Raw genomic sequence first — 12339 nt, 5'->3', positions numbered from 1 at the left:
AAAAAGTGCTTCTGATAACAACTATCCAAACACTCTCACTTCTCAGAATCACTTTTTTACAAAATCTATTCTTCACAGAATCTATTTTCCCCAGAATCTATTCTCCAAAATCACTTTTCCAAACCACGGTTTGGTTTCATCCAAACACACCCTTATTGTAGAACGAGAAGCAATTTCCTAATAACACGAATTCAGTGTATTTAAGCGTAATAACACCAATTCAGTGTATTTAAGCCTTATATTTAACCTTGTCTGTGAAAGGAGACCAATTCAATGTATTTAAGCCTTATATTTAGGACATGTTTGGATCAACGTTTTCAACGGAAAACGTGCATTGGAATGGCGCAAACTAACGTTACTAGCAGATAAATGCTCAAACTAATGTTTGGATGAGCATTTTTGCAAATGAACTTTTGGGTAAAAGGATGCCTAATGCTGAAGCTAATTTTTTGAGCTTTTGCCGTCACAAACGTGGAGAGAGAAAAGATGGTAATGGAAAAAGACAAAATTACCCCTAACAAACCCAATAATTTGATACTTCATATTTTTAATATAAGAATTAGATAACTAATTTGAATATATTAATAAAATTAAGTAAGTTACTTATTTATAATAAATTGATGTTATCTTGTCTAAAATATTTTTATTAATCATGTGTATTAAAACTACCCATTAATAAAAATTTCTTAATATGTATAATCATTACAGAGATTACTTGAGAACAAAATAAATCATAATTTTATAATTTCACAAATAAACTATTTTTATTTTATCATAATAATTTTAGGTATTTTTTTTAACAATTATCATATTAAAAACATAAAATATCAAACATTACTATTCAATAAAGTCCATGCCCTTTTTAGTCATTTTACAACTAAACTCACTTTTCTATTAATCATCCAAACAACTTTTAACATTTTCAACTGACTTTTTAAAAGCACCTATCCAAACATATCTTAACTGACTTTTACTTTAAGTTCAGTTACAAAAGTCAGTTGGGTTAGAAGTCAGTTTTACTCAACGTTAATCCAAACATACCCTTAACCTTGTTTGTGAAAGGAGGGGGTGTTTGGTAGAAAAAATCATAATTTTAAAAGTGTTTTTACGTGTCCGAAGTAAATATGTGAAGGATTTTAACTTGACCTGTGAAAAGGTGTTTTTTAAAAATAATTTTATAATCCAAACACCCTCAGAAGTAAATTCGGATAAGCAAGTTCACTTTAACATGTCGATTTTGTTTTCGGTGGCAAACTCACTTCATCAGACAAATAGCTAACAGGTCGTCGTCTGAATTGCCTCCACCATTGTTCTCTTTTTTTTCCCCCTTTCTAACCTCTACTGTTGTTACTTTTTATTTTAACAATTAGTTGATTAATTTAAGTAAATTAAAAAAAATTGTTAAGTTTATACTCTTCTGGTTTAAGGATCTTATATTTAGGATCGGAAGAGTAATAAATAAGTGTTTGTCCTTGTTAATTATATATATTAGATATAACTACCATTTGATAGTTATTAAGTTGTGTAATTATTATAAGGATTATTTTAAAAAAAATAGATAAATATAAAAAATAGAGTGAATTGAGATCTTATATTTAAGACCATAGTTTGATTTTCAATTTAGTCTTACTCCAATTTATTTTGTTTTTTATATTTATCTTTTTTTAAGATAGTTTTTGTAATAATATTAGTTCTAACTAATACATTTGATAAATAAAAATATTTTAGAAAAGATAATATTTATTTATTACGAATAATTAATTTAACTAATTTTTAAATTTTTTAAAATTAGTTAACTAGTTTTTATACTACCTCCGGTGCTTATTATAAGATCTTGTTTGACTTTTATTTTGATCTTAAATATATGACTCCAATCCATTTTGTCTCTGATATTTATACATTTTTTTCAAAATAATCTTTTCAATAATGATATTTCTAGCCAACATATTTGATTAGCAAAGATATTTTAGGAAAGACAACACTTATTTATCATAAATAACTATTTTAACTTATTTTTTTAATCTCTTTAAATTAGTTAATTAGCTCCTATAATATAATTAAGATAGGAGGTAGTATTAATTAGGGGGTGGTAATAAGGAAAGGTGGTTGAAAGAGTTCCAGCCGAAAATATATTAATATATTAAATAAACGAAAGCGGTGCCTCTGTTCCTCAAAACTAAACACTCTGAAGCTTCCAAGTTGGAGCATCTCGCAGCTTAATGGTGAGATGTAGTTGAATATTGGATCTCAGCAGCTTCAAATCTTGCGTCCTTGTCTTGATTTCTGTTTGGGTATATTTGGGTGATTTGATTTGTGCTTCTTACTTTATATGAGTTGCTTACTGACAGGGAACCGAGGAAAAAATGTGGACTTTTACGGCTAGCATTTCTCATGGCAAAGAACATAGATTCGGTCTATTCATGTTGAGAGTCACCCCTAACGTTTTTAGGGAAGTTGGCAGACCATAACAAATTCTGATTTTTCTGCTTGGAAAGAATTCTTATTGCCTGAATCTATGACAATCATTATTCTGTCATGCTATAAGTATTTTTTTCAAAGAAGTGAAGAGGACATCAGAGGAAAACAAAGCTATTCTCGTAGAACGATGAAAATAGAACTTACTTGCTGTTGAATTTTACGACATTAGGTTTGGTAACTCAACTAGAATGGCCTTGCACTATTCCGATGGATATACTTTTCTAAATTTGTTTGTCAAAGTAAGTCACTTAAGTTCTGTATGCTGGCTCTTGCATTTTTCCATCTGAATATGTTATCCATGTTCTGTGCCTTGTTATGATGGTATAGGGGTCCTCCAGGTCAGCTGTCCAGCAAGTTCTGGAATATAGACTAGTCCCTTCCCCCAATCACGTGTAGCAAAGTGGATCAGAAGGAAAAAGAGATTATTCAGAACGATTTATCCCGGTCACTGGATCTACTGATTGGTTCACATGATTTAATCTCTATATATAATTATTCTTCATTCGTTCTTTATAGATTACGTTACTTATGTGGATCTAGTAGCTAAAGTGCAATAGAATTTCTACATCTGCAGAAACGGCTACATTTAGTTCAAGGTTTGCTGAACATGAAAAAGTGGTATGGAGGCTTGTTGATCATTGCTCTGGGTATGATGTTGATTCTCCTATACAGTCCGTTTAGAATGCAGCCACAGAAATCAGTAAAACAGTCGGCCTACAGTTTCTTTAATAATCATGCACCAACGGATTCTACTGTAAGAAACAATCTTGCTATAAATTCTTCAAATGTGGCAGTAAAAGAAACACCAAAGCCAACCAAAAGGCCACATTCTATACATGTTCAAGGGCTTGATGATCTTTGTAACATGAAAAACTTTTTTGAAGGAGAGTTGAAAGCAATGCTTTTGTGGACTCCTTTGTGTTCCCTGCTGTCAAGGTCAGATGCTTTACCTGAAACAGCTCAAGGAGTTAAAGAGGCTTCTGTAGCATGGAAAGAGTTGTTGTCCACGATTGAGAAGCAGAAAGCCTCTAGGATTAGCGAGATAGATAACCCCGAAAATCAGAACTGCCCATTGACTGTAACCACACTCGGCAAAAAGGTGGCAAGCAGTGGAATCATTCTTGAGCTTCCTTGTGGTCTAGTCGTAGATTCATCTATTACACTAATTGGCATTCCTGTTGGGCAAAATGGAAGCTTCCACATTGACCTCTTGGGCCAACAGATAGAAGAGGATCCAAATCCTCCTATAATTTTGCATTACAATGTGAGTCTCCCTGGAGAAAATTTGACTGAGGATCCATTTATAGTTCAAAATACATGGACTAATGAACATGGGTGGGGAAAAGAGGAAAAGTGTCCAGCTCATGGTTCTACTAACATCCAAGAAGGTATGCTTGTGTTTTTTTTTTTTTTTTTAATGAAGAGATTTCAATTTATGTAGTGTGACTAATGGTGGACCTTGTATGTATTAAACCATATTTTGCATCCAACGAGCATATTCTGCATCCAAAGAACTGTGGTGGGTTCAAAGTGCTGTTAACTAACAATGCATTCTTTTTCAGGTAGAGAATAAACATTTTAGCCTCATAAAGTATGACAGGTTCCAATAATATTTTCAGACATACATTCCCCCTATATTATGTTTGTTTGAAGTTACAAGCACATTTGCTCCTTAATTGGGCTAATAGCTGTAATAGCACCAACCTGCTTCATAAATAACAGAATAAGTTGAAAACAAACTTTTCTACCTTTTGTTATCATACCTAATAGTGTATATTTTCAAGAACTAATCATCACTGTACGTGATGCAGTTGATGGACTTGTGCTCTGCAATGTACAAGTTACCAGAAGCAGCAACGAAGAGAATCCAAGTGTGGGCAAACCTATTAGTGATAGAACTGCTAACTTTTCAGGGGAGAGTGCACATAGAACTGCTAATTTCCCTTTCACTGAAGGAAACCCTTTCACTGCCACATTGTGGGTCGGTTCAGAGGGATTCCATATGACAGTGAATGGAAGGCACGAAACATCGTTTGCGTTTAGGGAGGTAAGGTATGGAACAAGAAACATTTCTAATTTTTTCAGTTAAAATCATAGAATGGCCACTTCCAACTTTGTATGGTTTTTGTGGATGCAGAAACTTGAACCATGGTTAGTTAACAGTGTCAAAGTAGGTGGCAATCTAAGTCTCTTATCTGCACTGGCAAAAGGCTTACCTACTACTGAAGATAATGATATTGTTATTGACATTGACAAACTTAAAGCTCCTTCTATCCCCAGAAAAAGGCTTGTTTTGCTAATTGGGGTATTCTCCACGGGAAATAACTTTGAAAGAAGAATGGCCCTCAGGAGGTCTTGGATGCAATATCAGGCTGTACGTTCTGGGGAGGTAGCTGTCCGATTTTTCATTGGGCTTGTAAGTGATCAAATGCAGACTTGGTACAGTAAATATTTATGCTGACATATTTCCTGATATAGCTTATGTTTTAACTTTTTCCTTGAAGAGTCTTGTCGAAGCTCAAATCCTTCTTTCTTAGTGGTCTTTGCTCCCTACTGTCATTGAAAGAAATCAAATTGAATTTTGCTTTGCTATATATAGAATTCGTGAAGATTTTCATATACAATCATTCATCTACGGTGTTTTCTGCATATCTCTAGCTGATTTAATTTGGAAGGGATGACTCATGCAATTCATGATCCCTCTCTTCTCCACCTGTGAGGTGGATAGCTGGGAGAGGATTGCAAATGGTGTCTTTCTTCAAATATATACTGACGAATGAAATTACATTAAGTGGAAGGAGTATGCGCAGAGGTTGGGAGATATCTGTAATATTTGAACTCAAGAACTGCATCATTTACTAAGTCAGATCATATTGTTTATGTTTTACAACCAAAAAGTCTGTGTAGACTGCAAGCAATATTCTCTCACCTGGCAAGTGCGCAAGGGAGAGCTCTCAACCCAGTAATCTTCATTGTCATTGCACCTTTTTTTTGCCCTGTTAACTGTGAGTGACTTTGATATTTTATTTGATTTCAGCACAAGAACCATATAGCTAACGTTGAGCTGTGGAAAGAAGCACAAGCTTTTGGAGACATCCAGTTTTTGCCGTTTGTTGATTATTATGGTTTGATCACCTTCAAAACTATTGCAATATGCATTTTAGGGGTAAGGGCATCAAAATTTTATGCAATGAAATGTCTACGTAAACATATAAAGAAACAAGAAGGGAGCACAGCCTGATGGGGATAAGGGGCGAGGAAATAATATCCAAATCTTTTAGTGACTGAAATCCATTTCTGCCAGAGTTTCAATTTTTTATTAATCTTGTCCACGATTTCTTTTTTCATGTTCACATTCTTTTCTTTTTTTTCTTTTTTTCTTCTTTTTGGTTGAATCAAAATTCATGTTCACATTCTTGTAAATGTGTTTTAGGAGAAATCTACTCTGGGATTAACCCTTCCAAAAAAATGTGATTAATGAATTTGTGAACACAGATGTGATTTGGCCTTCAAAACCGTAGGTTGCCTGCTTTTACTCATCTTGCCCTATGCCTCTAAATCTTATATATCTGACAGCTGGAGAATGGTTTTGATCTTTATCCTATTACATCATAGGTTACCACTATTTTAGACCATATCAACATCACAGGCTGCATATGCAATTTTGTGTCAGTGTGGTCATGCCAGACGTTGTTTTTCCTCTGCAAGTCATGTATATACTCCCTTTGGTTCTAAATGTAAGACTTATTTTATAGTGTAAATTACACTACAAAATAAGTCTTACATTTAGAACTGGAAAATTATTATATTTCATCTCCTTTACTTTTCTGGTCAAAAAAAAAAAAAATCTCCTTTACTTTCATACCGATTAATCAATATGATCTGTTACTAAATTTGCAGACGAAAATCATACCTGCTAAGTACATTATGAAAACGGATGATGATGCTTTTGTTAGGATTGATGAAGTGGTTTCTAACCTTAAAAGAAAGCCATCTGATGGTCTCTTGTATGGTCTTATATCTTTCAAATCGTCGCCTCACAGGGATCAAGATGGCAAATGGTACATCAGTGAGGAGGTGTAAATCTTTCTGAAATGCTTAAAGTAAAACTACACAACTTTATCCCTGCCACAAATTCAGTGTTTTCTTTTTGATTAGGAATGGCCACATGATTCATACCCTCCATGGGCACATGGTCCCGGTTATGTCATCTCTCGAGACATAGCAAAATTCATTGTTCATGGCCATGAACAAAGAACGCTGAAGGTAAGAATTTCTTCTTCCTGTTTATTGTGTTTTAATGATCATTTCACGAATTGTGTGAAGTGTAAACTTCACCTAAATATTGAGATTCTGAAAAGCATTGTAGGTTTTGCCTTCAAAATTGTCTTCAAAAAAAGTATGTTAACGAAGATGGGTGGTCCGGCTTAACCTGAAGTCAAGTCGCCGTAAAGTTCTCAAATGTCACTAAAAATACAACGTATTCTTTAGAGTAATTACAACACCGTAGTTTCCTGGTGATGTTTATCTGCTGCTTAATGTGAGAACTATATCAAAGACAGAATATATGATATTCAAACTTGGGGAAATCAATTTAGACAGGATTTATGTTTTGATGACAAGAATATCGCTTCGATCTTCATTAGCGTTTCAGCATAACAGAGATATTCAAATCTTACTTTAGTAAGGTTTTCTCATCCTTGTCTGTCCATAATTTTCAATGCTCAGCTCTTCAAACTGGAAGATGTTGCCATGGGGATATGGATCGAAGAGTTCAAGAAGAGTGGTAGAGAAGTGCACTACGAAACTGATGAGAGGTTTCACAATGTTGGATGTGAATCAAATTATATACTTGCCCATTACCAAAATCCAAGGATGGTGTTATGCCTTTGGGAGAAGCTGCTGAAAGAACACCAGCCAGCATGCTGCGAGTAACTTTCCTGAGCTATGTATGTTAGCTATCAGATGTCAAATTAATTATTTGATTTATTCATTCATCTTCACTGTTTCGCTCAATATTTGGTTGAAATTGATTGCCCGTGAAATGTCAATATGTTTGCTTGAACTAAATTGTAGAATAAATTTTTTTATGTGGCTTCGTGGCCTTCTGGGTGTGGGCATTGAAGGTTCTTTTTTTCATGCCTCTTGTCAGAATGTTGAAGAAACAGACTTTTAATGTAAAAATAGTATAACAAACTTTTAATACGATTGAATATTAGCTTATATATAACTAACGAGTCGTTTTTTCGGTCAGATTTTCTTTATGAGGGGATAAATTTTGAGCTTTCAATCAGACCTTTTACATTGGTTCTGTGTTATCTCCCGTGTTTAATATAAGAGTTAGATAATTAATTTGATGAAATTTAGAAAATTAGTTAAGTTAAATTTGTAACAAATGCGTGTTGATTTTTTTACCCTACCATCTCTAATCATGTGTATTGAAAATACTTCTTAATGGGAACTACTTACTATCAAAAGAGATATTAAAAAAAAAAACAATTAAATCCAACCTTCAAAATAGTTTTTATATCAAAAACAGTGGGTAGCATGAGCTACCTTTTTGGCTTAGTGCCTCCTTGGTTTACACTTCATGAAATAAAACTCTTTTCAAGTAAAACTACTTGAACAAAGACAATTCAACAAGTCTCAACTTTTTGAAAGATGAAGAATTCAGCAGGACTTATGGCCACTTCTTTTATTTATTTATTTATTTATTTATTTTAATGACATTTGAAGGGCATCCATAAGTGATCTGCATCACTGCATTGGAACAATTTTGGTCATACATGGTACGCAGCTTCTTTTGCGTAAAGCCATACCCTTATCCTCTCACTTTTACTTTTCGTTTTCTTAGTTGAAGGAATAAGAGACATGGATGAGTGGACTAACAGTGGCCAAAAAAATGAGTGGACAACAAACTTGATACGTACTCAGTAAGATAATAGGATTGCTTTGATGGCCCCCAAAAAGAACAACAATAGCATTATTTTCTTTTCAGTCTAAAAAAATTATGAGACTTCCCCTACCGCCATTTTATTTTTAATTATGTCTCTTCCATTCAAATGGTGTTTAGGAAATGGAAAGAATCCAAATATATCTAGAAATTTTAAAGAAGGCTTAATACTTCTTCTTTTCTTTTTATAATCTTCAAATAACTAATTCACGGATAACAAATAATTGATTAAAATTAGTTAAAAATAAAAAGTAAGTTAGAGATGTACTTTTGTTTTCAAGTATACCTTTATAATAAATGAAAAAAATGATGAAACAGAACATGTGTAAGAATAGGACAAAAGAGAAATAATTAAGGGCAATATTAGAAGAAAAAATGGTTTGAATGTTACGACAAACCCAAATTAAAACTTATAAAATAAATCACACTTCTTCCTAAATTTAAAATTCATAAATAAGACTGGAGAGAGTATAATTTTTAATCCTTCAAGTTTGTCTTCATTTTAGTTTTGATCTTTTAAGTTTCAAATCATAAAGTTTCATTCCTCAGATTTTTTTTCATTTAAAACATTGATTATTATAACTCACTAAAAACGTAGACCAAAAGTTCAAAACTTATTGTTTGAAATTTGAGAGACCAAAAATAAAATAAAGACTAATTTAAGGGATCAAAATTAAAATAAGAAAAAATTTAAGGGAGCAAATATCATATTATCCCTTTAAAGAATTTAAAAAGTTGTGATTGTAATGTTCAAATGAAAATTTATTTAGCTGGTCAAAAAAAAAAATTCATTTATATTGTTTTAAAATAAGCATCTGTAATTTAAAAACTTCCACCTGTGAGTTTTCCACTTTTCCCCCTCCCACATAACTAGTGGCGGTCGATTTCGAGGCTTTCAGATCCAGTCGAAGGCCACCAACAATAAAGTTATTAAACCAACAACACTGGGCCACGTGTTAACGCATTCGGATTATGACTAAGCCTAGCACTAATGACACTATTCAGTTATTTTGTGACTTTTTTAATTAAAAACAAACTACTCTTCTGGTCCTTAATATAAGACCTAACTAACTAACATGAGTAGATTAAAGATATTAGCTAAATTAGTTAATAAGCACCTTTATTAATTTCCTTTCATATCTCCTATTTGATTATTGTTAGAGGAATATCAATAAGATTAATTTCAAAAATAAGTCTTATATATAAAAGATCAACATTAACTCCCCAATTTACAAGTAACGCTTCTAGCATGATTTTTTAAGGACCAGAGGAGTATTTTTTTATTATGACATATTTAAGTATTTCTAGTCCATTTACAAGTAAAGCTTCTAGCATGATTTTTTTTTTTAATATCTTATTACCTGTTGTATTGATTAACATAATTTCAAAACTAATCAATATGACAGTCCGACAAGTAAGCAACTTTTTAGAAACATTTGTTAACAAATGCTAGATAAACGTAATCCATTCAAGTTGTTTAACCAATGCTTGTTTCCCTTGAAAAAAAAATGTCTGTCACTATGAAAATTTTACATCTGACTCATTCAATCCACTTAACCTAAATTAGTCAAAATTTAATATTCTTTGCAGAAATTAATTGGCATATTAAAAAAAAATATGTAAGTGCTTTTACTCACTGAGGGGATCATACCAGATATAATTTGATATTTTTTGCCAGCCATATATAATTTAATTTAAAGAATGAATGAAACGCTTTGTTTGTGCATACCAATTTTCTTAAAATACTACAAGATAGATTAATGATTAACACATGGAATAAATGTAACATGTGGGAGGGTAATAAAAAAATTAATAGAATGTGGTATTGTTCATTGAACCAAGCCCCAGCTACACATAAAACAACATGAGAACACGGGAAATGATTCCTTGTGCCAATTTATGACTTGATTAGGACCTGCAGGCTGCCAAATTACCATTTGCTTGACTGTTTATTTCATCTTTAGGACCAAAAAATTGGTAACAAAATTTCCTCCTTTTTCTTCCACCTTTGGAAATTACTCATTTGGGCTTTAAATTTTGTTTTATATTACCTTCCGTTCTTAATATAAAAGTTAGTTATCTAATCTAAGTCGGTTAAAAAAACTAGTTAAGTTAGTTATCTGTAATAAATAAGTGTTATCTTTTTTAAAATACCCTTGTTAATCAAGTATGTTAACTAGGACTCCGTTATTACAATGACTATTTTGAAAATAAATAAATAAATATGAGAAATAAAGTGAATTAAAATTTATAATTAATACTAACTAGATTCTAATTATAAGACCTCATTTATAGTCTACAAATAAGATCTTATAAATAGTTATAAATAGGGATGGAGATAGTATTAAAATATAAGTCAAGCCAACTTTTTATATTGAGTGCTAGAGTATTAAAAAAATGGTTGACCACGAAGCTTAATTGAGTGTTTTATAGGAATCAGTTTGACTTTTCTTCGAAGCCATTTCCTCTCGAAATAATGCAATTTGCATTCCTTACACTAATGATTACACACCAGTTCTAAATTAAATATTCTTATCCATTTAAGATGGTTAATTCCAACCATTTCCGACTATTGTAGGATTGATTTTTTTTTTTGGGCCAGTGAATTAAGCTCTTCTCATATAATAAGAACATATTAGATATACTGATAAAAAAACAAATAGATAAATTCAAGATATTAAACATCATTCATGCTTTAGTTTTTCTTTTTGGTAAAAGCGGTAAATAAACATGTGATAATAATTAAGAAAAATAACAAAAAAAGAAGTTGAAAAATTTGTAAATACCAAATAAAAAATGCCAACAAAATTTTTTGTCATTTGCAAATTCAATATTAACACCAAATAAAGTGTTTTTATCAAACATGTTTTGGGATTTAGTAATTTTCAGTTTTTTTTTTTGTCATTCTCCCTAATAATTACTTCCTCCTGTGCTATTTAGAAACTTCAAATCTCAAGGACGATGTGATTCATTTTATAAGTTTTAATTTAAATTTGTCTAAATATTCAATACATTTTTAATTTTGTCATTAATTATTTATTTTCTTTTTTATCATACTATCTTATCATATTTTTCTTTACACTCTTGTATCTTTTTTTTATTTATTATAAAAGCATATTTGAAAATGAAACTATGTTTTAAGATATTTATTATTTTTAACTAATTATTTATTTTATGAATTAGTTATTTAAAATTTATAATAGGCATATAAGAAAGCAAAATATAACATAATGTAGATAAACATAAAAAGCTGAAAAAGGTTCCTCTTTATCGCATAGACAAGCATCACCAACTCCTCCTAGGCGCACTTCCCTCAATCACAAGCATACGAGTGGATAACAATTGATATAAAAAGCGCCATTTTAATATTTTATCTACAGTTATTATATTAAAGTTAAATATTTGTGCTTTAAAAAAGGAAAGAAATATTTTCATAATAATTACTTGAATAATACGCAAACTCAACAATCCTACTCCTTCAAGGAAAAGGTGACTGATTCCTACTCGGATTCTGCCTGCATACGATAACGCTGCGTCACGAGCCTTGTCACAAACTATATTTACGATGTAAATTACAAAATAATATTAACAGAAAAATAAAAATAATTAATAATACGAATAAAAAGCACTAATGAACAATATTCTGGAGCTTTATGGTTGGGTAAAGAGGAAAGTCTTGAGATATTTTTATATTTCAAGGGTATTTTTGGCATTTCGTTAACACAGTGAGTCCCTTACCCATTCAATAAGCGCGTCGAAGTCAGCCTATATATTAGCATATAACGCTTTTCGTAAGGTTCATAGGAGTTGAGCCATATAGAGAGAGAAAGAGAGCCGCGGAGAAGAGAACCCTAATTCGCTTACTGTTATCGTTGATTTTGTCGAATCGATATCGGATTGTCACCCCA

The 12339-nt window shown here is 31.8% G+C and overlaps 1 protein-coding gene across 3 annotated transcripts; it reads left to right on the top strand.

The window, feature by feature from the left end:
- Positions 1-2150: 2150 nt before the first annotated feature.
- On the top strand, positions 2151-7495 carry LOC114747439 (hydroxyproline O-galactosyltransferase GALT3). 3 transcript variants are annotated; one of them, XM_028935769.1, is made up of 8 exons: positions 2151-2222; positions 3053-3866; positions 4290-4525; positions 4616-4894; positions 5516-5644; positions 6379-6539; positions 6637-6744; positions 7207-7495. In XM_028935769.1, exons 1-7 carry the CDS (start codon positions 2220-2222, stop codon positions 6701-6703), a joined length of 1689 nt encoding a protein of 562 aa, XP_028791602.1. In that variant the 5' UTR covers positions 2151-2219; the 3' UTR covers positions 6704-6744; positions 7207-7495. The 3 variants fall into 3 exon arrangements, with proteins under 3 accessions (XP_028791602.1, XP_028791600.1, XP_028791601.1); XM_028935767.1 differs by having other exon boundaries at positions 6379-6555; XM_028935768.1 differs by lacking the exon at positions 2151-2222 and adding an exon at positions 2640-2942 and having other exon boundaries at positions 6379-6555.
- The last annotated feature ends 4844 nt before the right edge of the window (positions 7496-12339 follow it).

Source organism: Neltuma alba, unplaced genomic scaffold, assembly GCF_004799145.2.
Source record: "Neltuma alba isolate B1F8T4 unplaced genomic scaffold, ASM479914v2 tig00005310_pilon, whole genome shotgun sequence".
Classification (NCBI taxonomy): Eukaryota; Viridiplantae; Streptophyta; class Magnoliopsida; order Fabales; family Fabaceae; genus Neltuma; species Neltuma alba.
Note: the sequence above shows the minus strand (reverse complement) of the source record. Positions and strands in the feature narration are given on the sequence as shown.